This window comes from Cuculus canorus, chromosome 17 (assembly GCF_017976375.1).
Source record: "Cuculus canorus isolate bCucCan1 chromosome 17, bCucCan1.pri, whole genome shotgun sequence".
NCBI classification, from domain to species: Eukaryota; Metazoa; Chordata; class Aves; order Cuculiformes; family Cuculidae; genus Cuculus; species Cuculus canorus.
In genome coordinates, this window is record NC_071417.1 from 6919553 (window position 1) to 6946418 (window position 26866).

The 26866-nt window shown below is 50.2% G+C and overlaps 1 protein-coding gene across 6 annotated transcripts; it reads left to right on the forward strand.

Moving 5' to 3' along the window:
* Nucleotides 1–79: 79 nt before the first annotated feature.
* On the forward strand, nucleotides 80–24205 carry ADORA2A (adenosine A2a receptor). Of its 6 annotated transcripts, none has more exons than XM_054082601.1 (3): nucleotides 80–263; nucleotides 14802–15691; nucleotides 22556–24205. In XM_054082601.1, the coding sequence occupies exons 2-3, from the start codon at nucleotides 15342–15344 to the stop codon at nucleotides 23514–23516; spliced, it is 1311 nt and encodes a 436-aa protein (XP_053938576.1). In that variant the 5' UTR covers nucleotides 80–263; nucleotides 14802–15341; the 3' UTR covers nucleotides 23517–24205. The 6 variants fall into 6 exon arrangements, with proteins under 6 accessions (XP_053938576.1, XP_053938578.1, XP_053938582.1 ...); XM_054082603.1 differs by lacking the exon at nucleotides 80–263 and adding an exon at nucleotides 4622–5068; XM_054082607.1 differs by lacking the exon at nucleotides 80–263 and adding an exon at nucleotides 5447–5600.
* Nucleotides 24206–26866: the final 2661 nt, after the last annotated feature.

The window sequence follows — 26866 nt, forward strand, 5'->3', positions numbered from 1 at the left end:
GTCCCCTTTTCTCCCCCTCCGCCCCCTTCTTTCCCCGTCCCTCTCCTCTCGCCGTACCCGGACCCGCCGCTCCCGCCCCGCCGCAGCCCCAGTCCCTCCGCGGGCGGGAAGGTCTCGGCTGCGCTTCTCCGCGGAGCCGGCGGGGGGCGCCGCGGGGCCCCGTCGGGAAGGCGCGGGGCGGGGGGGGCCGATAGCGCCGTGGCCGCCGGTCGGCACTCGCGCCGGGGCGCGGCAGAGCCAGCGGCGAGGAGCGGCACCGGCAGGTGGGTGACGGGCGGCACCGCGACCCCGCGTCCCTCCCGTGCGGGGCAGCCCCGGTGCGTCTCGAGCTCCGCGGCACCGGAGCTGCTGCGGACAGCGCCGCGTCCCTCCCGTGCGGGGCAGCCCCGGTCCCACGCATCCCTCCCGTGCGGGGCAGTCTCAGCGCATCCCGAGCTCGGCGACGCCGGTCCCGCGTGCGGGACAGCCCCGGTGCCTCTCCCGCGGGCTGCAGCCGCGGCCCCGGCTCTGCCCGAGCCCCGGGCGATTCCTCTGCCCCCTTTTCCCGCGCCGGTTCCCAGCTGTCGGTCCCGCCACACCCCGCGGATCTGCCCGCACACCGCGGCTCCGGCCCCGCTCCGGGAGAGCAGCGGTGCCGCAAGAGCACCCCGTGAGCCCCGCTGTGAATCGCAAAGGGGGGGTCCAGGCGCTTTGCAGCGGGGCTGACGGGATGGCATTGAACCCGGACACAGCCTTATCCCGTTCCCCGTCCCGACAGCTCCCACCGTGCCCCGTCCTGGGGCGGTTTCTCCGGTGTCCCGGTGGAGTTGGCAGCGCTGGTCCCCGGCGAGGGCGGTAGGAGCTGCCGAGCACGGAGGGAGCCGGGCGGGGAACGGGAGTCCCCGGAGCATCTGGGGCTGGACGAGAGGGGCAGCGTGTGCCGCCCTCCCGGGATGCTCCTGGAGGAGAGGTGTTGGGTCCGAGAGTCGCCCAGAAACAGCACTTTAAACAGCTGTTTAATGCTCTTTTATGCCCCGGTGCAGCGTGAGCTGGGGGGGAAGGGGGGGCGGTTTCGAGTGCCAAAGCGTCACAGGCTTTGCTGTAGCTTGGAAGTAGTGAAGGTAGTCGAGGGCTCTTCAAAACTGCCCTGGGCAGAGCCAGGGAGGGTTAACTTGGAGAGAACAGCGTGACTCACTCGGCAAATAACAGTTAATAGAATTGCCGTAACTACTGAAAATTATTTTCCTAAGGAGATGGTCAACTATTAGTTAGCTCCATCTCTGAATGTGTTTGGTTTCAGTTCTCTTATCAAGCTTGTAAGTCTCAGACCTGTGTAACTCAAGAACTATAGGAATTGATAAGTTCATTCTTCTGCAGGAGAGAGACAGAGCCTGGCCGGCTCCTGCTGGCAGACACTCCGAGCGCGCTGCCCGCTGAGGTCCAGAGAGGTTCCATAAAGTGACCGGTGGGCATTCGAGAAGTATTTCAATTGAATTACATCTGTGGAAGAGATACCTTACTTCCAATCTCAATAAAAATGTCAATATAAATTTAATCACGTATCACAAAAATACTATGAAAATGAAATCCTGCCTAATGTGGCAAATGGATTAGATTCTGAATTAATCAGGAAAGCTGGCAGCCTCTGCATTTGTAGAGCAAACACATGTGTACAAACTGCAAACAGGCATGTGTGTATAGAAAATAGAAATGTCCTGTTCTGGGGTGTGAAAAAAAGAAGGCGAGCAGGTCTGGTTTTTACCCCCGTTCATGTGCAAGTTTGTAATTCACACATGTATGTGATCTGTCTCGCTTCCCGTATGTATTTTTATACATAAAAAGTAGAGTCTGCATCATTCTGTGCCAGGTCAGGGATTGTCAGCCCAGAGATGATGTCTTTAGCCTCATCCTTCTGTCGGTGGGTGCAGAAGGCACTGAAGATAGGAGCTGCAGAGCCTCAGGCCAGGTCTGCCCTGCTTGCATTTGTAATTTTGCTGATAATTTTAATAGGATGCTTCCCTGAGGGCTGCTGGCACCATTGTGCTTGGCTATAATCAACTTTTGGAAGCTATTAATCTTTTTTTTGTGTAATCTTCAATAATGAACTTTGTGTAGAGCCATGTGGCTAAGCCCTCTTAGGAGCTACAGGGAAAACCTCTGTCCAGTGGGAGATTTGGAGGGACTGGTTTGAGTCTTCAATCCTCCTTTCAGTTGTTTCTCTGAAGGGTCGGGGCTGGCTGGTCGAGCACATCCCCTTTGGTCTTGAGCCTGGCAGCTTTTCCATCTGGTGAGGAGGGAAAGCCTCCCCCTTTACTGCTTCCTTTCGGCCCCAGCGATGGATGGCTCGATGATTTCTCATCTATAACAGGATGTTTAAGGCTTCACAGCTTTACCACCTAAACACTTACTTTCATTGTGCTTCAGCTCTTCGCTTTGGTTTGACATTTCCACCCACGTTTTCACAGATGAGATGGGAAAAGGCAGAGCGTAGCTGAGTTCTCTCCGAGTCCTGCGCAGCTGTGAGTGAGGGGTTTTCCACCCAAAGGCTGCTCTCAGCATCTCTCTTGGTGTCCTGCAAAGTTTGTCCTTGTCTTCAGCTTGAACAGATTTCAGCTTTGCTTATTGATTCTCCCCATCTGATGTGGATGGTGAATATCTCTGCAGGTCCTTCCTTATTGTGCACGTTCCTTCTGGAAATTGAGATGGGCTATTAAATATTTCTTTTTTTAATGGATTCTAAACTGAAAACCAAGAGATCTTGAGCCGTGTGTCAAGGAATCGGGCAGGATTCTCACAAGTCCATGGAGAGTTACTCCCTGCCATCGAGGTCTGGTGTTTAGGACCAGAAGTCTTGGTTGCCTCGTGGATCACCTTTAGGTTTTGTATCAGTTCACCTGAACAACCTTGGTGAAGCTTCTTGAGCACAACAGCACCAGCTCCTTGCCTCTCTGCTCATCTTAAAAAGGCAGAGGAGGTTGCCCACTTAATGAGATGCTCGTGTAGCTGAATCTTGAGGGTTAGGGGTCAAGAACTGGCACCATTCTGCTTTGGGAGGGCAAGAGGATCTGGGCAGGTACACAGAGGTGGTTTAACTTCTGAAGGCTTCAGTTCTCTCTACAGAATTGGAAGATGCCTCTCCCCTTGCACAGATTGAGTCTGTGTCAGGGATAATTATTGGTTGTATTGCACTTTTTTTCCCCCGAAGTAAATATCTCACAAGGGACAGATAGCACAAACAGCTCTCAGTTATGGAAAATATCCCCAGGAGGTGCTGTGAGGTCATCTAATCCATGCCTCTGCCCAAAGGCAGGGTCAGCTCTACTTTTGCCATTCCTGACAGCTATTTCTCCATCCTGCTCCTAAACACCTGTGCTGGAGACTTCACTTTCCTGGCATGCAGGAAACTCCCTGGTGTCCAGCTTAAACCTTTGCTGTAGCTCATTCCCCACCCCAACCAAGTGGACAAGCCACAGAGGATCAGCAAAGAGTGTTTCGAAGTGCCTTAGCAGTGCAGCTGTTTGGTAAATGTAAGCGAGCAAAGGTGTGATCTCTGTGTCCTGTAGGGAGCAAATCGTACGAAACCTGGCTGCCTTGTGCCCAGTGCGGCTGGAGATCGGCAGGAGCATGGAAAGCATGGAGCCGCGCCACAGCTCCTTGTGCAGTGCAACTGCAAGGTTAGGATCAACTCTTTGGTAAACACACAGACATGAGGTTATGAAAAGAGCTGAAGAGCCACTGAGTGCCGAGAAGAGTTCAGAGAAAAGCCAAATGCAACGAGATGGCTCCTGTGAAACTTGGGTGTGGGGGTGATCCCCACATTTGGGCAGAAGCGCTGACAGGGCCTCGGCAGTTGGAGTGCAAGCTTTGTCCCTTCATGCTCTGGACACCTGGGGCTTGGTATGGGTGCTGTGGGCAGGCACCCAGTGCTCAAGACATCCCGATGTGGGCAGAGAACAGCAAAGGACCTGGCGGAGGCAGGGGATGGATGTGACAGCTTGGAGCACGTCAGACCGCGCTGTTCACTTACACTTCAGTAACCAGCTCAGACCTTATCAGTTCAGTTTATGACTTGTTCTGGAGAAAGGATGCTTTTCATCCTTGGGGCTGTTAGTTGGTTGTTAAAAGCAAAAATTACCAGAGAGTGTAAAACATGATGGGTCTTATGTAAAGTGTAGGCAAATGCCGTTGTAAAAGGTACCCGGGAGCAGGAGTGCCGGAGCCTCCCTGCCCACAAAGCAGCAGTAAATCTAATGCCAGGAAAGCCACATTTGAAATGTTACGTGTGTTTTGGGGCTCTTGCTGATGGCTTTATCAAGCCTGAATAAAATAAATGATGTGTTCGAACTCCAAACGCAGCAGTGGAAGGCAAGGTTGGAGAAGAAATGACAGCTCCAGGATGGATCGTATGTATCTTGGGTGATAAGGGTCCCATGCAAGTGAAGGGTTTATCGCTATCTGGCAGGTAGTGAGATAAAGTCCAGGCTTTACACAGGGATGTGGAAAGACCTGAAATAGGAATAAAGAATGCTTCACATAGCAGTTTAAGGGAACATTTGCAAACAATGCCTCTGAGACAATGGAGGAGTTAGTGGGGAGTGAAACTTCTTGCAGGGATGGCTTGAGCCAGGGGCAGGGGGAGGGAAAGGCACACAGAGGATGAGGGAATCTTCCTGTTCCTCCCTGATACAAGGAGAGGAAAGAAGGTTTTTCCTGAAGCTTTGGAGACGTGAGGAATGGCATGCTGGGCTCCTGTGTGCTGATTAGCATGTGTGATTGCGCTCAGATCAGGGTGGAAGGCACTCAGGCATTCTCCGGAGGCCTCCAGCTCTTGTGGACAGGGCTCTTTTATCTGACGGCTGCTGCGATACGGCATTCTGTCTCCTGGCCCCGTGTTTGTCCGAGGCGACGCGCACAGGGGCAGTTGCAGCCTCTTGTTCCGCAGCTCTTCCAGGGGAGCAGGAGAGGGACCATTCGCTGCGAAGCCGTTTGAAGCTCACCTGGACCTGCACCAGCAGGGTCTCGTCGGCGTGTCTCCTGGGCAGAGCCCTCCCGTGTGGCAGTAACGCCGGGGGACAGAGGGAATGGTCAGGTGGGCACATTCTGCACTTCTGATGCGGCTCTTTGGCAGGGGTGAGGTTTGCGCAGTTTTCCTGTTAGAAGTTTCTTTCCTCACTTAGTGGACAAACCTCAGAGTCTCTCCCAGTTTTCTCCCGGTTTTGCTTCTTTGGAGCTGTTTTGGTTTGGGTTAAGACTATTGTGTTCTCCTCTCGCTTCTTGTCTCCCCTTATTCTCCTCCCCCTTTTTTTCCTCACTACGGCAGCAGAAGTGTTTCTGTGAGTTCCATAATGTTGACCTGTTGCTGCTTCCCACTTCTTGCACTGGGAATGTCCTCTACCAACTGCCCCGTTATTGTGGCTGTTGAGGTTTCCCCAGAAGGATGTTGTCAGATCCTGGTATGAATCAGTTGTTGAGGTTAAGGAGTTAAGGGAAGTAGGCTGTGGCTGTTAAATATCATATTCTGTGGTGATAACCACTTTGGTTTCAGTATGAGACCCGTATACTTGGGCACAGACTGGGATTTTCCATAGGAAAGATTCGCTGGGATAAAAGACACCTGAGAGGTATGTGGCTCTTTAATACAGCCTTCAGAAGAGAGGCACGTGGTTGGAATGGATTTGAATAATTACGGTTTCCACATACGTCCGATCCACAGATCAGTGCCCAGGTTCAATGGGACGATGGAAAATAACATCAGGCTGAGCTGGGTTGGCACCAGCACCGCTGCAGCTCCTGGGGCATGGGCGGGGAAGCACGTTGGCTTTAAAAAGTTTCTCAGGTGTTCTGCAGCCTGGCTTTTTGGCAAAACAATGCCCTGTGCTAATGGCAACCTAGTCAGGGGTTCCTTACAATACCCTGATTCCAAGCAGTGCCTCCTAGCCATCCGGCCTCTTTAGCTGGCCCTGGTAAAACCCAGGCGCCTAACTTTGTCAAACACCTAGAAAACATTAATCTTTGTCTTATGTCATCCTGTGTCTTGCTAAAAGCTGATCCAAACTCTGCTTGACCGCTGTGATTCGTTTAGGGTTCATGAGCAGACTTAGAGGATTGTGGTGGCTTTTGTGTGGTTGGGGGCTGCTTTGTCTCTGGTACAGCTACACAGCGTTGGCATTTGGAGTGTAGGGAGGGAAGAAGCGGCATGCATGAGCTGAAGACTGGAAAGAGAATTCATTGATGGGTTTTGTTGTCTTTCCTGCCTGGTTCCTGAAGGGAGATCTTCCTTTTCCTCCATGTAGCTGCAGTACAGTCTAACTACAATACAGCAGGCGAGAGATGGACAGGGTCCACTTGGGAGAAACCACCCTCAGGTCCTGGGGATGTCTGTCCTGGGTGCCTCCCTGCTCCCAGCTCTGCTTGAGCAACATCTTTTGTGTGGGACTGGAGTGGCACAGTCCCTAAGGAATTTTCCCTGGGGAGTCCTTTGTTCAGCAAGGTGTGAGGATCGCAGTTGCCGTGCGTTTGAGAGATGACTGCAGGTTTCTTTACAACTGGAACTTTTTATGATCTCTTGTTGTGCAGAAACTGCAAAATACCTCAAGTGTTCATAGGAGCAAAGGGCCACTTTCCACGCAGGGCTGAGGGGTCTCTGTTGTAGTGGGGTACTTGCTGCTGCTCCCCTTGCCTTGCTGCTGCCTCTAGACAAGCACCACGACTCAGAAACAGATAGCAAGTCTGGTGAAATATCTTCTCAAGTGATTTATGAAGGGCTACTGGTTCTCCAGCGCAATGGTTTGATGCAGAAAGAAAGAAACCAGTGACCAGAAATGTTTTCACCAGCAGCTGCCTGTTCTCTCTCCCCTGGAACAGCAGTGCCATGGCCTGAGCAGGCAGAGGAAGAAATGGGCAGAGGTAGCAGGCTGCTGCTTGCAAGTGGATGTGCTTTTACGACAACACGAGGACTTAGAAGGAAGGACTTCATTCAGGGTCCTCAGAGCACCACCAGCCACACACTGGGACTTGGAGATCAGGAAGCAGTGACACTAGATAGTTCTTAATAGATCAGATTGTAATCAAGGACTTGGAGCAAAAATAAGTCCCTTAGAGTGTCTCTAGAAAAGCTTGAGCTGGTGTGGCTGAGAGCGAAAATGCTGTGCACTGCACTGCACTGCACGAGTGACACAGGTACCGTGCAGGTCATAGCAGAGAGGAGAGGGAGGGAGGGACAAAGGGCGTTTGGCCGCCAGGTATTGTCACAGCATCAGCTCCTCTGGATCCACAAAGGGTGGCAGAGTCCTAGAAATGTCTTAAACAGCTTTGAGAGTGAGACAAACACTACCGGGATGCTGAGGTGTGACCCAGAGCAAATAAGCGTGAGCAATACCTTAAAAATAGAAGAGGGAAAGTTTCTGGATACAAACTACGGAGGCAGAAAAATTGTTATTGTGGCTTGTGCCTGCTTTTGGGATGGACACTCGCCACCAGAACTGCCGCTGTGGAAATGCTTTTTCACTGATTGACAAATGGCAGTGCAAGGAGTGGGGTGAAACTGCTGGAGCACAGCCTGGGGCCGAGGCAGCCGGGGGCAGGGGAGGAAAGAGGGTTTCTGGTGTTGGCCAAGAATCAAGTGACGTTGCAGGGAGCGCATGGCCGATGGTTGTGATCGAGCCAGCAGTGAAGGGCCTGTGTGGAGCAGCCGGGGTAGTGGGCTGTGCAGGGCCAGAGGACGGGAGTGTGAGTGTGTTCAGGCTCTGCTGCCCTGGCCGCAGGGCAGGCTCTGCAGAGCTCAGGCTGAGCGCTGCCACCGTGTCACTGCTTCACCCGATAAGAGAAGGGAGCGCACTGGGAGGAAGGATGTGATGAGCTGTGTTAGCAACCCAGGGAGGCTCAGCTGCTTTTCCTACTGTGGGTGCGTATGAGCCAAACCACCCGGGCGGTAACAGGAGCTCCGTGGTGAGTCTGCAGCAATAACCCCTGTGCAAAGGGGTCAGCATACGGGCTGTGGATGAGCAAACAGCGACACAGCTTTGCTTTGGCTCAGAGGTAGGTAGAATTTGCTCCTCTCTGTTCCAGCTGTACGGTGCCTTCATGAGGGTAGGGAAGTCCAGCTGGGGAATCACTTTAATTTACGTGGGGAGAGATGGAGAGAGTTCTGTTCCTTCTGCTGTAGAAAACAGGGTGTCAGTTGACCTGATACAACAGCACTCCCTGCGCTGGAGCAGAGGGAGTTTTGGTCTCACTGGCAGAGCTTGTGCAAACACCACTTGCAACCTGCAGAATGATGCTTGGAGGAGCAGGAGCAGAGAGAGAACACAAGGCCTGGTGGAGAGCAAACCTGGATAGAAACGCAGGAAAGTGAACAGGTATACCCAGCTCTCGCCAAACTCCAAACAGCAGTAGGAGGGGCAATCACATCTGGAGACTCTGCTCCATTAATTTAAAACATCCCAGAGTTGGATGCATTAGCAACCTGGTAATATTTTCTGCACAGATCCCTCCCTTGCCTGTGTTCCTCCGCGGGTCACCTCTCCGTGAGATGTTGTTTCCTCATTTCTCTAATTTTATTCTTGAAGGAAATGCTCCTTGTGTATGAGCACAGCTGGCTTTACTCGGGCTGTGGGGAGGCAAAGTTTGCTTTTGAGTTCTTCCCTCACACAGGAAAGAAAAGCTGGCTCCTCTGAGACATTGTGGATGATATTGGCAGCAGTAACTCATTTCTGGCCATGGTATATGGTTTTAATTATGCTTTTTTATATGTCTGGCTTATGAAAGCTTATCCAAGTGCTCTATTTGTTTAATCTTTGGAAATGCCACTGTAGGTAAATCAGTATCACCAATGCTGGATACATATGGTTTGCTCAAAACTCGGAGCTGTTTTTGTGCCCTCTGGCAATATACCATGGTGCCTGCTGCCCAGGGAGACTTGAGTGAGCACAGGGGAACCTTTTCCCTTCTGTTTGTTTGTTTGAGCTGGCTTATTTAACTGCTGGTCATTCAGCCTTACTTAGTTTTGCCCTCCCTGGCTTTTTGTGACCATTAGGATGGGAATAATTACCGCAAGGTTTTTTTTCTTGCTTTTAAACATTTATAACATCCACTTAAAAAAATAAATGGTCAAATGGATTCTGTCCTCATCTTCTCTTCCGTTGCTGCAATAAAACCGAATCCACTTCTTGTGCTTGGAGGGCAGGAGGCAAAGCTGAACTCTTGGTTTGGCTCAGCCATTCCCATCAGTCAGCCCATCGGTGTTACGACCTTTCCTTGGTGTCCAACAGGGTTTTGCTTTTGGGGCATTTGTTTCGTGATTTTTAAATGGGGTGTAAACAGGAGAAGAGAGGCATGGAGCACGCTGGAAGGGTATGAATTGATTATACTTTTTGCTGCTGTCAGTGCTGCAGCACCATGGGTGTCTCTAGTAATGCCAACTGATAAAGGTTTTACCCCAGATTGCCCGAGCTTGTCCTTGCCATGAGCACAGCCTCTTTTCTTGGCCTGGACTGCAGGAGAGATGGAAATGGAAAGGAGAAATGTTGGCCCTCTCCACTCTTTCTCAACTGACAGACAAAGATCGGGGCAGTACGGGTCTGTGAGGAGCCTTTCCTTTTGCCTTTCACGGTATGTGAACGTTTTCAGTCTTGGAGGGCTGCTGCTTCCCTGTGAGAGGAGATCAGACCAAGTTCAGCAGAGCTGAAGCCCTCATTTTACTCGGTATTTCTGGAGCATTTGCAAAGCCAATCCCGAAGTCTTGTTGCCGTGCTGTAGGAAGACTTCACTCCTGAAATGGAGACAAGGTCTGTGCTTCAGCAGATCCGTGGCTCTGCCTGTTTTGCAGTCAGAGCATCAGTGGCTCAGGTGAATTTTTGGAGAAAGCCTGAAACGATCCTCTGGAAGAGTCAGTTTGCCATGTGGAGCCCCGAGATAGGACAAGGACCTCCAGATATCACTGCCCTCTGTGCTTGTGTGGGTGTGCGCACGGGCGGGAGAGCAGGACCCTGTGCATCCTTTACTCCAGGAACTGTTGGGGGAAACTACGGGTGCTTCGGGTACCTGAAAACCAAGAGCGTGGTGTGCTGATAATTTTGCCTGCTTTATTTCACTTGTATCCTTTGTTAATAAAGAGCAGTCTAGAGGGAAATAGTCTATTATTAATATTTAATTTCCTCCTATTACTGTAAGCAGATGACCTTAAAGATCATTTAGCCAGCAGCCAGTAATAAAGCAAATAGGGGAGCCAGGAAAGGTATGTCTTAGTTAGAGGGGTGATGCCTCCTTCCTCCCCTTTCCTGCCCCACCTAGCCCGCATCCCTCCATCCTTCTGTGGGAGGCAGGAGTGAAGATTCTCTCTGATGGCTTCATGGGAGCAGCTGGGGTGGAGGGAGCTGCTCCGCAGGAAGTATTTATAAAATATCAAACTTCAGAAAGGAAACCACTGGGCAATGCAGAAAAGCGCTGCTACTGCCTTCCCTGTCTTTCTCCTCAACACAGCAGCTGTGACCATTGCATTTTACAGCCTGAATTGTTCTGCAGGTTTGTGTGCTGCCTCTGAGCACGTTGGCTGATTTGTTGCGACTTGATCCCCAGAAGAAATGGGGAGAGGCAGAATTTCTTAGAGCCCTCGATTTAAAAGATAGGGAGATTCTCTTTGAGCTGAAGGGGTTTCAAAGAGCGGATAAACACTGACAAGCATCTCCCCCTTCAGGCTTTGGAGAGTAGGAAACAAATGATTGAGCAGCATGGATTTTTTTGCTTCCAGCCATGTGCAAGTGCGAGGGTTTTCCCTCGGGGAGCTGGGTCACCCTGCCTGGTACCTGGGAAGGGCCGTGTTTTCAGAAGAAGATGCCAGATTGCAGGCTGTGGAATGAGCCTCCTCCTTGGCCCCAGGAGCTGCCTGCTGTCTTGCTTACCCCTTCCTGAAGCAGAGGAGAAGAAACCAATCCCCTTGGGAGCCTAGGGAAGCTTCAGCCTCACCGAGGTGCCCATGGACGGTCTGAATGCCCTGCAGGCTGCTGAGCCCTTGAGGGTTCTGCTCATATCGGAGAGCAGCTGTCACACCGGTGCCAGGCATTGTCATGTGTCAGCCTGGCACCAGGGCAGAGGGGGCATCTTCTCTGCACCGGTGTGACAGTTTGGGCATCCGAAATCAGGGACTGAACCCAGCCTGAAAGGCCAAGAGCAAATAATGAGCTCGATGGAGGTGGGTGATTTGAACCAAGCACTGGCCAAGGGCTCACCTCGAGGCTTCTGGCGCTCGAGAGAGAGAAGGGGCAACACCTTAGTCCAAAGCCAACTGGAGATGCCAAACAAAAGCTTGCTTAGGCTCCAGTGGTGAATTGCTTCATGGGAACGTGCTGTTCAGTTGCTTTATTGAATTTTCAAGGAGCACTTTCTCATTGGGGCTGAAATATGAGCGAGAACAGAGTGTTCCAAGTCACTAAAACCGAACAGAGCAACAGCTTTACAGGTTTGTGAGTGGCAAAAAAGGTTTATTTAATAATGGGGAGAAGGCCGGAACATAGCCCAGGGTATCAAGAAGGAATTAATCCAATTAACAAAATAAAACTTGGGCTTAAGAAGAAACAGTAATTGCAGCTGTCCAGCAGGTTGTGTGATACAGATGATCCGTCTTAAGTTTCAAGAAGCTCACAGCATTGATCCCTCAAGGGCTTGAGTTGTTAAATATACCCTTCCCTGATGAGTTAAACGCGTGGTTAATTAATTTTGTCTTGTCAGATGTGGTAGCTGAGCCTTTGGGTCTCACATGAATTCTATAATGAATTTTATATTGCCGCTAGCTGTATGTCTTCTTCTCTAGGTGGTCTGTATTTCATTTTGTCCCTGTGGAGTACATCTCTAGCCGTATGAGCAGAAAGACCGAGCCTGTTCTTGTTCTAAAGACATTTGCAAATGCTTCTGCAAATAAAGACCTATTATCCTGTTGGGCAAGAGCTGTAGCAGGCTGGCCGAGCACGAGATGAGTGAAGTGGGTGAGTTTGGGTTGAACGTGGGACCCTCCTGGGTTGTGGCACCTTCTGTAAGCAGAAGGTGAGGTCTCTGACTTGCTGGGGTTCTGTGGCTCGTCATTGCTTTTTGCAGTGCCTGTGGCCATTGCAGCAGCGCTGGCGCCGAAGCAGACACCAAACGTTGTTGTGCCGCTGCTGGGACACCTGCTCAGCTCCGGGTGTTTCTCTGCTGAGCTGTGCTGGCTCTGCAGAACTTCTGAAGTGTTTGTCCAGCCCATCTGAGAGCAGAGGGTGGAAGGACATGTTGTCCTCTTCTGGACAATAATATATTACTGGACAATAATATATTACAATAATATCTTACTGTTTGCTTCGGAATGGACAGCGAGGGCTTGGGTTGAGGAATCTGACCACTGTGAAGGGGGTGGGAAACAAGGGACTAAAACCATTCAGAAGTATAAAATTCAAAGTTAGCATCAGACCATGAGACTAACAGTGGAAGGTTAAAAGCTCCGTTATGTTAGAAAACAGGTTGCAATGTGGTCATTAAACTTCAGATTCCAGCACTGCGTGTTTTTCAGGATATACGCAGAGCTGGAGGCAATTCCTTTGTGCTGAGTGATTGTACGTGGAGGACCTCCACCACGAAGGTTTGTTGCTGCCCTCCGTGTCCTGTTGGAAAATGAGTTTGAGCTGAGCCATTGAGAGTCAGGGTAAACAAAACGCATCTGGAATTAATAGGGATTCAGCCTGTGGAGTGGTGATGGTGGGTTTATTGTTCAAGGCAGCAAGTTCTGGCCCAAGTACATCACTGGAATTCACTACATTTTCCTAAACTTTTCCTCACACTGGAGTTTGGTCGTGAGCACAACCTGCGTGGAAACGTGTCACCCTGTTAGGGAGCAGAGAGGCGTGCGCTCCCTGCTCCATTGCCAGAGTGTTACCCATCACCATCCCTGCTGCTGTGACACTAAGGGACACGGGAGCTTTGGAGCCATCCGGCACAGCTGACATCCCTACGACAGGAACCCACGCTCTCCGTCCCTTTCAGGCCTGCTTTGCCCACTCTCCCTTGTTTGTTGTTTTGTTTTTTTTCTCCTACCAACTTTTTCCTGTCTTTTCCTTTTCTCTCACACACAGATCATTGTTTATTTTTCACCATGCGCTCTGTTCTGTCTCCCTCCAGATTGCCTTTATTTCTGTCTCGCATTAATTCTGATCCCCATCCCTGGAAGCCAGGTGGGAGGGTGTTTGTTTTCAGTATCCTGCTTTGAAACAAGCCTGTTGGGGTTTGTAATGGAGAGGCAGATGCCAGCAGGGCAATGCAGGACCGTATTGCTGACATCCCTGAACTCAAGCAAGCAGAAGCAATCGTTAGGAAGGCAGGGGAAATCCAGAGTTTTCTAGAGGAAGGTAGACAACATAGAAACTTCTTGGGGCTTTTTGTTCTTCAGAAAAGACTACATGGCTGATCTTTATCTTCCTCTTAACAACTTGATCACAAGCTAATCTCTCCCGTTGATTTCTGCCACACAAACCAAAACCAGCACATAATAATGCTGAAAGTGGAGAAAAAGCTTGGATTTTGAAGTACATCCAAACCACCAGGAATCACTCACTTTCCTTTCAAGTGCAGCATTAGCAGCAGAGCTCTAAACCAATGAAAGGTCTGAAATTAGATTATATTCCTGAGATCAGATGAGAATCACAAGTGAATCATATTGACTTTTATTATCACTGTCTTTACCCTATTATTTTATCCTGAGAAATTAGGTTTCTGACTTGAAAACGAAGTTTCCTGTGAAGGCATGAGCCCCTGCTGGGTTAGTGCACACCGGGTCACCTGCGGATGTGCTCCCCAAAATCCTTTGGTTTGCGAGTTCATGTTGCATCCAAAACTGAGCTCAAATGGTTCCTCAGCTAGCATCGTGTCTCTCCCCTCCAGTCCTCTGATGTTTCAGGTAGCCGTTTCCTTAGATGAATGAGGAAATGCTGCTGCTAAAGCTTGCTAAATAGAGTTTGAAACCCACTCTGGAAGTGACAAGGAAGGACAGCAAGCCATGATCTCTTGACGATGGCATAGGACTTGGGGAGCTGTATTCTCCTTTGTGAGATTTTTAGCTGAAGCCATGGTGAAATGCACCCAGATCTGAACACAGAGGTAGGAGCCGACCCGCAAGATTGATGATGTGTGTCTGGTCCTGTGAAATGGCAGCTGTAGGTCTGAGGTTTCCTTGCAGGTGGCACCAACTGTAGTCCCAGATTGATGTGCAACACCGCAGGAACATGAATGTATACTTGAGAGATGGCCTTAGCAGTGTGCCTGCGCGTGTTTGTGGGTGAGGTGTGCCTGGGGGGGAAGTGTTTCTGTCTGATCGGAGCTGAAGGACGATGCTGACTCGAGTCTGTGGGTGCAACAAACGCTATGCCTTTGCAGCAGGGTACGCAAGGGTGGGCAGCGCGAGATGGCTCAGATTGTGTTTGTGACCAGAGGGAGGCAGAGGGGAGGTCCTCCACCTCTCCTCTGTGCAGCCACAGCACTTGCCAAGGTGGAATTAGTGGGGCTCTCGTGTTTCAGAGTAGACTGTTGAGCAGCTGCTGAAGTGCAGCTCAGTTGGTAGCCTCAAAAAACAAAACATCCCTTGTTCCTCATCATCACTGAAATACTGCTTTCCTGAACCCGAGCTTTGGCCCTGCAGCTCTCAGGGTAGACAAAATGCGAGGGTTTTACCAATGATGTATTCTTCTAGGTCTGTTTAATATCCATTATCAATTTAATGTGCTGCTGTAATGAGATTTTGCTTTTTCCATCTCCTCCGTAGAGCTGATTACTTAGCGTATGTGGCTGGTGTTTGTTTTGTTTTATAGAAACTACAAGTGAAAAAGTTGAATGTTTGCTTCAGCTGAAGAGAATATTTCCCAAGCCCTAGCAGGAAAAGGTGAAAAAGAGAACCAGAGGATGTTACAAGTAGGTATGTACACGAGAGGAAGCCATGACTAGCAGTGTGATTGTCAACAGGAAACACAAGGTCACAGCTGATGTGATGCTGCCATACAATCCCCTTTCTGTCTTGTGTGGCCTGCGGGACTTTGTGGCCTGGGGAGCAATGTACGTCTACATGAGATATTCTCCTGTCCATTCACCTGCTGGAGTTTGACTTATTCTGCAGCCGGTTAATCCACTTGGCTGGACTTGGCGAGCCCTGGTGATGTTCTCGACGCCTGCGACTGTAAAGATCCTGAACAGCGATGGGGAGAAACAGGCACGTGTGAGCAACCTTCACCGGCTGGCAGTGAGCACTCTTCCAACCCCAGGCAGCTTTGAGGTGTCTTGGCCGTTCAGGGCTCTGCAGATATGAACGCTGAGCTTTTCCGGCACGTTTTCACGTTGGCCTGGTCGTTCTCACCATGCTAGTACATGGGAAAGAAGACTTCCTCTCAGACATAACTTACATCGTCCTGGAACTGGTCATTGCAGTGCTGGCCATCCTGGGGAACATCCTGGTCTGCTGGGCAGTCTATTTGAACAGCAACTTGCAGAACGTCACCAACTATTTTGTGGTGTCCCTGGCGGCTGCTGACATTGCCGTGGGCGTGCTGGCGATCCCCTTCGCCATCACCATCAGCACTGGCTTCTGTGCCTTCTTCTATGGCTGCCTCTTCATTGCCTGCTTCGTCCTGGTCTTGACTCAGAGTTCCATCTTCAGCCTCCTTGCTATCGCCATTGACAGAATCATTGCAATCCGCATACCCCTCAGGTGAGCACGGGCCGGGCTGGGGGCACAAAGCGGGGCTGGGGTGGCGAGGGTTGAACGTCAGTGAAAACAACAGAGCTGGAGATGAATCGAGGAAGGAAAGGTTAATTGAGGATCAGCACTTTTTCTCTTCCAGATACTGAGGGCTGCTGGTCACTTCTTTCTCCCTTCGCTCTCTGCCCTCACTTGGTGTGTGCCCATGGAGCTGCCGTTCCGCGTTCAGACAGGATCGTGCAGTACCTGAGCTGCAGAATCCTGAGCTGCAGCCAACAGCACCCAAAGGGGATCGCTGTGGGCAAGCGGGGCTAAAGCAGTAGCTGGTGAAGGGTGGAAAGCGGGGAGGTCAGCTGTCTCTTTCCCTGTGGAGAGAATGGGGGACCCTGCCTGCAGCTGTAGCAGAATTGGTGTGGAGAGTGGGAATGGGGTTTTTCTCTGCGTTCCACGACATGTGAGGGAAGGAGAAGCAGGCACTGAAGAATTGGGCTGTAGGAAGATCTGGACTGAGTTAGGCGCTGCTTCTGGAAACAAAGCATGCGTTAGGTCAAAGCAGAGGCTTGTCCCAGCACAGAACCTGCAGGTGGTTATTCTGTGGTCTCTACTGGAGTTTAAAGGGAGAAAAGGACGTTTTGGTGTTAGAGCTTGAAAACTGATGACCACTTGCTACTGGGTGCACAACCAGGGAGGCTGACATGGGACAAGGAGAAGGTCTGCTGGGACACAAGGGCTGCTACTCAGTTTGGTTTTCTGGAAGCACATTGTGGCAGGATAGGTCCAACCATGGGGCAAAGCGGCATTGTGCTTTGTGGGCTGGCTGACAATGCTTCCAAGTCACTCAACAAGCTCGAAAGATGTAGAGGAAGCCCCGAGAGAGGCCTGTGCAGGCAAAGTGTAGAAGTCTCCTTCCTTCTCATCTTGGCCCTAGGAGGACGCAGCACACTCTCAGGAATGGAGAGACTGGCTTCCTGTCCTGAGCAACACATGTAGCTCCAAAAATGGAACACATTTCTGCTTGTTGTGTTCTCAAGTTTGAGTTTTTGGACATCCTCACTCCTGCTGAGTTTAAATCTTCTGTTGACCTCTACAATGTAGTTTTGTCTCTTGTGAATACTTGGTTTTCCAGCACTTATGTCAATTAACACAAACCTCCCATTCAAAACCAAGAAAGCATTCTCATTCCTAGAGCTGCGGAGACAGCCTTTCTGTGTGGGCAGTGCGGCACAGCCTCTCCTCTGCAGGCTTGTGTGTCTATAACATTACCAGTAATTGTTGGTTCCCAAACCTGTGGTCATCCTGTTACAACCTCTACTTTTGATGCAGTTGTAAGGAATAACTATACCATTCCATTGCTGAGAAAGGTCTGTTGATATTAGTTACCAATAAATCATAGAATCACAGAATCACCAGGTTGGAAGGGACCCACTGGGTCATCAAGTCCAACCATTCCTAACACTCCCTAAACTATGCCCCTCAGCACCTCGTCCACCCATCCCTTAAACACCTCCAGGGAAGGTGACTCAACCCCCTCCCTGGGCAGCTGTTCCAGTGCCCAATGACCCTTTCCACAAAAAACTTTTTCCTGATGTCCAGCCTGAACCTCCCCTGATGGAGCTTGAGGCCATTCCCCCTTGTCCTGTCCCCTGTCACTTGGGAGAAGAGCCCAGCTCCCTCCTCTCCACAACCTCCTTTCAGGTAGTTGTAGAGAGTAATAAGGTCTCCCCTCAGCCTCCTCTTCTCCAGGCTAAACAACCCCAGCTCTCTCAGCTGCTCCTCGTAAGACTTGTTCTCCAGCCCCCTCACCAGCTTCATTGCTCTTCTCTGGACACGCTCCAGAGCCTCAACATCCTTCTTGTGGTGAGGGGCCCAGAACTGAACACAGTACTCAAGGTGTGGTCTCACCAGTGCCGAGTACAGAGGGAGAATCACCTCCCTGGACCTGCTGGTCACGCCGTTTCTGATACAAGCCAAGAGGCCATTGGCCTTCTTGGCCACCTGGGCACACTGCTGGCTCATGTTCAGTCGGCTGTTAACCAACACCCCCAGGTCCTTCTCCTCTAGGCAGCTTTCTAGCCAGACTTCTCCCAGTCTGTAGCACTGCATAGGGTTGTTGTGCCCCAAGTGTAGGACCCGGCATTTGGCCTTGTTATACCTCATGCTGTTGGTCTCAGCCCAGTGGTCCAGCCTGTTCAGATCCCTTTGCAGAGCCTCCCTACCCTCCAGCAGATCCACGCTTCCACCCAGCTTAGTGTCATCTGCAAACTTGCTGAGGGTGCACTCAATGCCTTCATCCAGGTCATTGATAAAGACATTGAACAGGGACCCAGTACCGAGCCCTGAGGAACCCCACTTGTAACTGGCCTCCAGCTGGAGGTAACTCCATTGACCACCACTCTCTGGGCCCGGCCATCCAACCTGTTTTCAAATGCAGCTGTTTTCACTTTTCTACAGGTCTACATAAGAGATGGTTACAGTTTATGAACCAAAATAACAATACGTTGCACAAAGAAACGTATGTAAAGCAGCCCTTGGAGCTTGCCTTTGAGATGATTTTGGGAAGGGTTTGTATCTATAATTCATCTCTCATGGGGCAGCTCTGATGACTTTTGCTGACAGTTTAAGTGCTCCTCTTGCTGGAGGATGACTTGCCAGGAAAAACGTTTTAAACATCTGGATTTCTGCCTGGTTTGGGGGTATCACTGTAACTATATCGTCTTGAAAATTTGATTTCCTAGACTAGCCAAGGTAATGAGTCTTATACATAAACCAGACTCATGGGTGCTGGGCATGGCACTGGTTTCACTATTTTGTTTTTGCAAAAACAGAGCACAACCCCCTCCTTGGGCACAGGAACAGCGTTGAGTGGTGCAGCAGCCTGCAGGTAGATCCGTGGGCCCTCCCCTCCGTGCCCTCTGCTCGCTTGTCCTTGTACAGCGGGAGTAAGGAACTTGTCAGTTGTGTTTCCTTTGAAGAATTTACGGATGGATAAGCATGAGATTTAGAGCCTCAGCCGTGCTGAGAAAGCGAAAGCTGATGAGCTGAGGGGGGAAATGTGATCCGATTCATACCGCTCACAGCCTCTTCTTTTCTCTTTCTAATACCTGATTGTCTCAAAAACGGGTCAGTCCCCTAGGAGGGAAGTTCTACCACTGAAAGTGCAAGGTTTTCACCCCATCCATTACTGCCTGGGAAAGCCTCTTCTCCTCTGAGGACAGACACAGGAACACCAGGCATTCCTAATATTCATTGGAGGAGTGCTCTTCAAAAAATAACCCACCAGGCTTCCTTCACTCCAGTGAAACCAAAAAGGCCCAAATCTATTTTTTCTTCTTCTTTTTTCTTCTTATTTTTTCTTCTTCTTTTTCTTCTTCTTTTTCTTCTTCTTTTTCTTCTTCTTTTTCTTCTTAACTGTTTCATGTCTGGTTTGCCCTAAGGAAGGTGTCTGCGTGGCTCAGTGGATTACACATGTGGATGTGTGTTCCCACACAAATAAACTGTCAGAGTTAAGGAGGCAGAAGAGTGGAATTTCTGATGCTGCCTGGTTGTGGACACCTCAGTATATAATTAGAGTTACATCTGGGATGTTTTTTTTTGTGGACTAAAGACCCTCGCCAAACCTGTGGTGAGGAAAGACGGCTATAGGTAAAATGTAAAATACGTCAAAAGTGATTTGTGAACTTACGGGTTCTACCTTTCCAATGACTAAAACATTGTGTGGAACTGGATTAGCTTTCCTGAAGTTCTCACACGCTTTACAGAATCCTGCCAGGCCTCATGCAGATATGAGGCTCAGCAAGTGGCGGTCAAGCGCTCCCAAGGCAGTGAGCCCAAGCCATTGTTCAGGCTGGGGTAAATCCAAGCTGCGTCTCTGACAGGGCAGCTACCTGCAAACTCGGGCTGCCTGAGATAAAACCCTAGGTGTTCGAAACAAAACTGGCTGGGACTTGAGCTTCAGGATGAAGTCGTGGGCCAAGAACAATTACTGCTTTCCAGCCTCGTTGGTGCCAGCAAATGTGCCGTGGGCACAGTGCCGAGCCGTGCGCTCTTGTGCCAGTGTTTGTGGTAAAGATCCTCCCATAGTGGAGAACAGGGAGCTCCAATGCACTGGACAGAGAGAAGTTCTTCTTCCTGCAACCAAACGGGAGAGTTTTCTCAGGTTGCTGCTTGCTCCGTCTGCTGGGTCCAGGAGCATCCGCTCATGGCTCAAACCCCTAGGGAGGGCAGTGCTGGCTGCAGCCGCCTGCTGAATGAAGTGCAGACCTTCCCTCTGGTGGAAGCTCCTTTGGAGATGGCTGCCTGAGCTGCTGGGATGCTTCTCTGGGAAGGAATTCCTGAGGTGCTGCTCCCTGACCTTAGGAACCTTGGGACACATTCATCCCACGTAGTGGTGATTGAAGCTGCAGCTCCGAGAGGCCCTTGGGGTGCTTTTCTGCCAGAGGGCAGGGGAGCTGGACCCAAAGAGCTGGCTTCTCCCAGCCTGAGGTAGGAAGAGAGGGGAGATGAACACAAACCCTGAATAAAGAAAAGGTCATGGAAGGTCCTTTGCGCTGAACAGTCTGTTTCAGCAGTGGCTTTTATGCTGTAGGTTGCTTTCTCAATTGCTGAAACATGAGCATGAATCAGGGATTTAATGTTTTCTTGCCACTTCGAACCATATCCAGACTTATTTCTGTCCTTGGTCACCATAAAACTTTTGACTTTATAACGAGCATTCCTTACATGTGTTCATGTTTGTGTTAAATATTAATAGCTTATGGGCAGATTCAGCCCAATATGAAAGGAGTAATTCCCCTTCTCTTCGAACAGGCACAGGCGTGGTGTGGACAGCAGTGGGACGCTGGGATCCTGAGCGCTGTGGAAGTGCACTCTGTGCTAGGCTGGTGATTGCCCCTGCCAGCACAAGGCACAGCAGCTGGGAAGCAGGCGACTGCTTGGGTTGAGAGCTGTTCCTAAGCTTTGTGAAGTTTGCCTGGGAATCCCCAGAGGGTACGAGGGAGGGAAAAGTGGGGGGCGTTCGCCTGGAGCAGTAATGGATGTATTTTTAGTGGCGGGGAAGGGACAACTCCAGCCGTGGGATAACAGCTGCACGGTTTCAGAATTCCTCTGGTGAGATGTGGCCAGTCCCAGGGCTGCAGCATTTTGAGGGTTGTTTTTTTATTTGTTTTTTCAAGCCTTAAGTGCCTTCAGCCAGTCTCTTGCTGCCTGATGGTGCTTTTCAAAGCACAGATGCTGTTCTGCTGTCTTGGTGAGGTCTGAATGTGAGCAGCTCCCTGCTGCCGTCCGTGTGCCCTTAGCGTCCCCTGAGCAGGATCACCTGCTTGCTGTGTTCACCATTTTATCTGTGAGAATCAGCTGAATTTCTCCGTCATTTCTGGAAGGTGGATTCGGGTGTATTTTGGGTGCTGGAATTGTGTGGTTGGCTCCCTCGCCTGCTTCCTCTTTTCTGATTTTGAAATGCAGCTGAGGAAGGGTGACTCAAGCCTGCAGGCTCTGGTGTGGAGCCACGTTTTTCCAAAGCCCATCAGCAGGGATTTAAAGCGCGTGTGGGATCTCCGTTGAGCATTGTGCCCAGCAAAAGCAGCCTCTCTCCTCCCCTGTCTTGAACATGCATTTGGATAGCAGCATGAGTCCGTAGGGGTAACTGTTTCGTTGGGAGATGGGAAGATTTCTGTGGCTTGCTGGATTATTTGTTTAATGTTTTTTGCTGAGAGGGTTCTGGGGACAGAGGGGCAGGAGCACTAGGAAACCCTGGGAGCCCAGCGACATTGCTGTCCAATTGCAGGCACACAGGGTCAAGCGCAGTGTGGGACCCGTGCCGGACAATGTGGGAATCTGGCCATCTACTTTCCATGCTGAGCATTACCAGGGGAAGGAAATCACATTGAAATGTTAAACCGTTGCCCTCATCTACATTTTTCAGAGACAAGAACTGGTGAAGTCAGCTCAGGACTCGCAGGAACCTGTGAGGCCTTGGGAACTGGCCGATATTTCAAACGCGCCCAGGTCCCTGCACTGTTGGATCCTTACCGTGCTGCTTAGTGTCTCTTTGAAAAGATATTGGAGGATTTGCTGCTTAGAGCCCTGGTTTCAGCCAGGCCCATCAGCACCTCCACCACTGGAGTCCCGTTGGTGTGCAGGGCAGCCCCACACCTGTAGGCAGAGCACTGTCCTCAGTTCGTCCTTTCTGAGACAGACCCAGCTTAGCTGGGCTGCTGAGGAAGCTGCTGACTGGTCTCACTCGTGTAAGGAAGGTTGGTGCTGTGGCCTCCCTCCAAGTGCCACTGTGAGACAGGGAGGTGCTGTGCAAGGCGATGCCAGCCTCACTTCTACTACTGAGTCAGCAGAACTTCCCTGGAGCACACCCGAATGTGGAAAACAGGGACAGTGCCGCCGAGTTCTTTTGTGCTCTTTGGCTTACAGATCTACTGCAAGGTAGACCTAGAGATTCCGTGCTACAAGGCTGCCCCTTTGCCAGAGAGCAGGAACCTCTGTTAACCTTTGGCAAGAGAGTCACAGTGGTCTTCATCACCGAGGGCCAGAGAAGTGCTGTTGATTATCCAGGCTACAAAATCAATGTGCGTGACCAAGTGGGATGGTGGAGCAAAGGAACACAGATGAAAACTGTATTAATTTCCCTGCTTTTCTGTCACTTCGTACCTGCCTAAAGAAAAAAGAAGGGAAATTGGTGGCGCACAATGTCACCATGAAGTCCGTGTGGTGCTATATGGGTTCTGCACAGCAGTTCAAAGGCCCATCTGAAGAAGCCAGTCTCTTTCTTGCTGCATTCTGGGACATCGAGCCATTGGGAAGTTGCTTGGGTGATGGGCTTGTTGGGTGATAACTATTCTAATTCCCATTTCCTCTGCTTTGTAGGTACAATGGCTTGGTGACAGGCTCTCGAGCTAAAGGGATCATTGCCATCTGCTGGGTATTATCTTTCATCATCGGCCTGACACCAATGCTAGGGTGGAACAAGCGCTCCCAGATCGAAGAGCTGGGTTCCAATAGGTCCTCTCCCATCAACTGCAGCAACAGCATGGTGGCCTGTCTCTTTGAGGCTGTGGTCACCATGGAGTACATGGTCTACTACAACTTCTTTGCCTGTGTGCTCTTACCACTCCTCCTCATGTTTGGTATCTACTTGAAAATCTTCATGGCAGCCCGGCGACAGCTCAAACAGATGGAGAACAAGATGGTACACGGGGAACGTTCTCGCTCCACTTTACAGAAGGAAGTCCATGCAGCGAAGTCATTGGCCATCATCGTTGGGTTGTTTGCAGTCTGCTGGCTTCCACTGCATATTATTAACTGTTTTACCCTTTTTTGCCCCAATTGTGCCCATGCTCCCCTTTGGCTGATGTATCTGGCTATTATCCTGTCTCATGCCAACTCAGTTGTAAATCCTCTCATTTACGCTTACCGAATCAGGGAGTTCCGATACACCTTCCGTAAAATCATCAGCCAGCACATCCTGGGCCGGAAGGAGCCATTCAAGGCAGGAACAGCCAGCTCTAGGACTTCCACTCATGGTGGGGATGCAGAGAACGCCAGCATACGAATCAGTGAGTATGCCTTGGAGGTATACACCAACGGAGACATCCACAGGGATCCTGAAAAGCAAGACTTAAATAAATGCAAAGCTGCCTTGGATTGGCACCAGAATGGAAACGCTCTGGATGTGGAGACAAATGGGCGTCTCCCACATTCCTGCAAAAACGGTATTCTTTCAGATGCATGCGTGAACAGGGAACTTTACAGGGAGGAGCTCAGTGATGCCCAGATGTCTTACTCGGATCTGGAAAGAGCAGCCTTTGCGGCAGCCGATGTTTCCTGATGAGCCTTCCAACATCTTCCTGGGAGAATCATCTTTTTTTCCATCGGTGACCTCTGCCATGGCAGTGCAGGAGACTGGGGGGCGGGGGGAGATGTGTGCGCGCAGATGGCTGTGGAGAAAGGGGGCCCTGCCGAGGACTGTTGGGATGATCCTAAACACTAGACTGGAGAAAAGCCAAGAGACCACTGAGCCAGACCGAGGAAGGAGAGACACGTTCCCTGTCAGTGCCCTGTCACCCAGAGCAGTGCCGAGGTCAAAGCTGGTGTTCCAGGCTTAGTACTGGGAGACTGCTGATGCAGGGCGTGCCACAACGTTGTGCTGTACTGTGTATCTGGGGCTGTGTCGAGTTTGCTGTCTTTACCAACAGAAATAAAAGCATGGCTGGAAGTATTCACTGAATTGCAAAGAGCAACAGGGGAGGGGCCTTTTAGTGCTTTGGCTCTGCAACAAACAGGGGGAGAGCAGCATCTGTTGGTCAGGAGAGATGCCAGCAGCTGCTTGGAGAGTGAAGGAATTTACCTGATGAACGCTTTGGATACCTTCAACCATGGCAGTTTGTCTTTCAGTTCATGTTTTTAAAGCTTGTGCTGCAACAGGTTGCTCCAATGGGGTTTTTTTCTTGTCTTGGAAAGGTTACTTTATGTTAAGTTATAAAGATAGGCAAAACTTGTATCCGCTCCCTGAGCGCTCAGTGTGCAGGAGGCAAATATTAATCTCGTAGCTCTCCACTTACTCTGATAAATGAGACCGGCATGGGTTCCCCTGTTTGCAGGTCGTCGCTGTGGATGGTGGCAGGTCTGTGTCACCAGGGCGGCCGTGCCCTGCGGGGTCATGCAGAGCTGGGCTGTGAGCTGCCTGTAGGCTGGTGGGCACTGTCTGCTTCCCCCCATCTCTGTGCTTGTCCTCCTGAGCTCCTAGAATGCAAATTCTTTCCATGGCCCCAAATGTCTGTGAGCAGAGCTAATTTTCCCCATTTTGGTTGTTTCCATGCTCACTCAAAAGGCTGTGGGATTTTTTTTCCTTCTTTCTCAGGGCAGGGAGGAACATACCCATACCTAACACTTAATTCCCAGTGAGCTCTGTTTTTACCCATTTTCTCCTGTGATTTCAGTTTTTTCCTGCTGTGCTTTGCTGTGAGAAGCCCACTGTGTTCTTGTGCCACAGAGCTGGGTCTGTCTGGGCAGAAGATGTTACTGCTCTGAGAAGCTGAAAGGCATTAGTAGTAGTGGACAGGCAGTAATGGTCCTGAGAAGTCTGGTAATTCCAGGGATATGAAGCTTGTTTCCTAGCCACAAACATCAGAAATGCCATCCCCAGGCCTGGCTCCTCCTTGTGCCTGCCCGCTAACATTTCAGAAACCAAATAATCTAATTTGCAGAGAGGAAAGGGAAACTGGATTTTGATATTTGGGGAAGAACGGGTTAGGTTTGCGTATTCTTATTCCATGTTTATTTTAAATATTGCAAACTATTACAATGAAAAGTCATTTTTATTTGAGGAGAATTTTCCTTTGCCATCTCCTTACATGAAGGTGAGGAGTCGTTCACACTGCTGACTCTGTTCACATAGGTGACTGCTCCAGGCTGGCACAAAGCTCACTGTACAATGGATAAAAAGATGTGTTAGCCAAAAGACAGGCAAGTTTGCAGAACAATAGAGTTCACAGTTTAATTGGATTGCTGCTTTCTTGGCACAGCTCTTCCACGTAGTCTGACGTCAGAGCAGTGGATTATCACTCCAGCACCATTAACAAACACTAAGTCATTTTCCTGTGCTGACGTAGTAGGCCGTTCCTCTTAGGGTGACTTCGGATCTTGTTACTCTTGATCTTTGGTGATGGAATATTTCTGTAGGGTATTTGTGGGCTGGCTCCTCTGACCTCCTGTAACGGTGGCGGAGGAACTCACTCAGGCAAGTGGGGGGCCGATCTCCCCGGGTTTCAGCTGGGAGCTGCAGTGTTTCTAAGAATAACACCAGATTACATCCGGTATTCATGGCAATAACAATGAGATCCACAAAGAAGCAGAGCAGGGAAGGAAGTGTGGGAAAATACCAGCGTCGCTCGTGTGCTGGAATACATGCGAGTGCAGAAGTGTCTCCTACTGAGCTGCAGTTGCCATTGTTAGGCGAGGTTTTATGCCTCGTTGCATCAGACTTTGAACAGCTGATGTGGGTTGGGTGCTTTCTATTGTTTCCTGAGCTGCTTCCCACTCAATTATGGCAGCTTCTTTCTTGGTGGCCGCAAGAATCGAGTTGGTCTATGTTGGTGCAACAGACTTTGGATTGTCCCTAACTTTCCTGCCCAAGCAGATTGCCCTGAGTGCTTACTGAGTTTCCAGATGTCTTGAAATTAGCTTTTCTGGTGCTGTTTGAGATGCTCCGGTGTGCCCAGTCCCTGTCAAAGTGAGTGATCCTGAACTGGAAAGCACGGGGCGTGTGAAGGGGCTGGGGATGTGTGCAGGAGGAAGCACAGTGAGGGTGACGAGCCTGAGCAGTTTGTATGGAATTGGAAGTCTGTGGTTACAGGAAGGAAGGGATGGCAATTGCACTGCACGCTGTGTGCCTTCTGGCAAACATATGGCCAAGATGGACCTTCAGAAGATGTTTCCAAAGTGGTTGTTGGGGGAAGTGTGAGCCTTTTGAACAGAACTTTAGATTCTTATTTCTTGTTTCCTAGGGTTCGAAATTTCAAGGCTTGCTTTTTTTTAAAGAAGCTGTAGAGTCCCATCAGTGAAGCGTGTTCTTTCCTTCTCCTGGCAGCGCTCTCCACTCCTAAGGAAAGTACCTGTCTTCCAAACTGCATAGAGAAGTTAAAAAAGTGAAAGCCAGGTCATTTTTTTCCTAACCTCCCTACTCATATCCTCATTTTCCTTCCAGCTGGAGAAGATTTAGCAGATGAAATATAGCTGTTCTGGATATACAAAGATGGTACCAAAACAAAGGGAAGAATGAGGTCAGCATCAGGAGAGGCTGGAGAAGACTTCCTAGGGAATCCAAGGTGCAGCAGGTTGAAAGAGTAAGAGCTGGGGTAAGAGCAGCCTCATTTTACTGAACTGGCTGGAAACCCGTGGAGAGATGCGGTGCCGTGCTTGCTGTGAGGGCATTCCATTAATTTCATCATTCCCTGGAGGCTCTCAGGCTCCAGGGTTTATTTGCTTCTTGGAATTTTGGAGGAAGTAGTCTGATTGGCTGCCAGGAGTAATTTTATCAAGAGTTCTTCTTGCAGCCCTCTCTTCAATAGGGCACAGCTTCTGTGTGTGCAGATAAGGGCACGTCCAGCTCTGTCCCCCAGAGGTTCTTTTGCATCAGTGATATTTCAAAGCTCTGTGCAAGCTTGAACTGCAGCTCTC

What these genes read in the sequence shown, in the direction of transcription:
- ADORA2A (XM_054082601.1), top strand. Translation starts at nt 15,342, where the DNA reads ATGCTAGTACATGGGAAAGAAGACTTCCTCTCAGACATAACTTACATC. An exon ending in GCAATCCGCATACCCCTCAG is followed by an intron (nt 15,692 to 22,555) that starts GTGAGCACGGGC and finishes TCTGCTTTGTAG; the next exon opens with GTACAATGGCTTGGTGACAG.